We start from the raw sequence: 2,227 nt of genomic DNA, 5'->3' as shown, positions 1-2,227 counted from the left end.
GCTCGGGACGCCGAGGCCGGGCACGCCAAAGAGGACGGCGGTGCGACGCGGGAAGAGGGAGGCCAGCGAGGCCATGTCGCCCCGGCGTGGGCGGGATACGGCGCTGGAGGCGGCTGGGGCCTGAGGCGGGGTGAATGGCGGACGGAGGTTGGTCGAGAGACTAACGGCCTTAGCCGGTGCTTGTCGCTGTCTTGCGAAAAAGAATTTCACTCGCCCGCGATTTTCTCTCTTAACACAGAAAAATATTTTTCACTGAACTTCGTTTTCCGAAGGCAGACGCCGTCGGTCAACCCGTCATGCGGCAGGTGGCTTTCTTTGGCTCGCTGCCACCGCGATGGCTCACCAAGGACTTTTCAGCGTGCTGCGTCATCACCGCGCGGCGCGCAAGCCACGCCTCACCCGGGCAAAAAGAACGACCGCGCGCCGCCGCCGCCCGCCTCGCCGCGCCGCGCCGCCCCGCGCCTCGCCTCGCCTCGCCTCGCCTTGCAGCAGCGCACGCGCACACGCACCCACGCGCCCGCGCTCGCTCCGCGAGAGCGAAGCAACCCTCCAAGCGAGTTCCGAACCGGGAGCCAAAAGGTCCCGGCTCGAACCGCGAACCGGTTCGACCACCGCCGCTGGCGGTTCTTGCAAAGGCATCAAAGGCAGTGCTTGATATAACGTGAAATAGTGCGAGCGCGCGAGATACTCACCCGACCCACCGTGCCCTCGCGAAAGAGATCTCGCGCCGCGCGCGCTCGCACACGCCGCCCGAGAGCACTCCCACCCCCGCCGCCTCGCAAGCTCACAGGTTGATTTGAGGAGAAGCAGCTGGGGGAGGTCAAAGCGGGAGAAGGCGGCACGGCGGCGGCGGCGCGGCCCCCCCCCATCCCCACGCCTCCGGGTCGTGCGTACCGCCTCCGGGCGCGAGTGTCCCCCCAGCGTCTGCTCCGGCAGTCGCTCCGGTAATCAGGCCGAGAGTACCAGGGAGGAGGGGAGAAGAGCCCAGGGTGGGGAGAGGAGAAGAGCCCAGGGAGGGGGGAGGAGAAGAGCCCAAGATGGCCTCCCTCTCCCTCCCCTCCCACCGGGCCTCCCTCTCCCTCTCCTCCCACCGGGCCTCCCTCTCCCCCTCCTCCCGCCAAGCACCGACAGTCTCGAGGGGCCAGCCGCTGGAAGGGGCAAGCCAGCGGCACGAGGGCTTCAACCACACAGCTACCAAGGGAACGCGACCCACACAAAGCACCAAAGTTAGGCATACCCCCCGGCGCAGTGTCCCCCGCTATGTGTCGCCGTTTGTCGGGGCACGCTATCCTGTGCAGTCAGGGCAAGTGGGGGCGGGGCGGAGTGCCCAGGCCTTTGTTTCCTGGGACCTCTCTTCCCAGTCCGGGGGTGCGTCGAACCTTCCATCACCCTGTCGGAAGCGGCGTGCCGGTGGAGGCACGTCCGGGTTTTGGAAGTAAAGATATATTACTTTTTTGAGGTGAAGTGTAAGAAAGAAAGAAAGAAAACAGACAACCCAAGGGAGGGATGGGAGGACGTGGGAGGACGTGTAGGTGAAGTGTAAGAATGGAACAGCCGATGGTTTTTTCTTCTTTCCTGGCGGCATGAGCGGCGCCGCGAGCCCAACTCTGCTGCCCGACCTGGCGGTGGGCGACCTGGCCTCGCTGCGCGCCGTCCTCTCCGGGTGGGGGACGCGCGGCACGTCGCTCACGGCCCAGCTCAACGCGCGGCTCGACACCGAGAACCAAGACACGCTGCTCACCTGGGCCGCTCGGCACGGGCAAGCCGAGGCGGTGCGGCTGCTGCTCGAAGCCGGCGCGAGCGTCGGGGCGACGGACGGCAGCGGCGGATCCGCGCTGTTCATCGCGTGCCTGGAAGGCTACCTCGAGTGCGCCTGGCTGCTCCAGCAGGCTGGCGCGGCAGTCAACCAAGCCGATGAGGGAGGCTTCACGCCGCTGTACATCGCGTGCGAGAACGGCCACCTCGAGATCGCCCGGCTGCTTCTCAAGGCCGGCGCTTCGGTCAGCCAAGCCAAGAATGACGGCGCCACGCCGCTGTTTGTCGCGTGCCAGCAGGGGCGTCTCGAGTGCGCCCGGCTGCTTCTCGAGGCCAGCGCGGCAGTTGACCAAACCGACGAGCAAGGCGTCACGCCACTGCTCGTTGCGTGCCACCAGGGTCACCTCGAGGTTGTTCAGCTCCCCTCCTCCTACGGAGCCTCCCGCGCCGCTACGCCCTTCGGCACGCCCGA

General features: G+C 66.9%; 1 protein-coding gene across 1 annotated transcript; it reads right to left on the bottom strand.

Annotated features, from left to right (window-relative positions):
* Positions 1–307: 307 nt before the first annotated feature.
* EMIHUDRAFT_373880 (hypothetical protein) lies at positions 308–964 on the bottom strand (the record flags this gene model as incomplete). The annotated part of the gene is given in 2 exon segments (XM_005776055.1): positions 308–472; positions 483–964. Coding segments are annotated over 2 exon segments (224 nt in total), but the record flags the coding sequence as incomplete, so codon positions are not given.
* Positions 965–2,227: the final 1,263 nt, after the last annotated feature.

The sequence above is a fragment of the Emiliania huxleyi genome, assembly GCF_000372725.1.
Source record: "Emiliania huxleyi CCMP1516 unplaced genomic scaffold EMIHUscaffold_2852, whole genome shotgun sequence".
Classification (NCBI taxonomy): Eukaryota; Haptophyta; order Isochrysidales; family Noelaerhabdaceae; genus Emiliania; species Emiliania huxleyi.
Note: the sequence above shows the minus strand (reverse complement) of the source record. Positions and strands in the feature narration are given on the sequence as shown.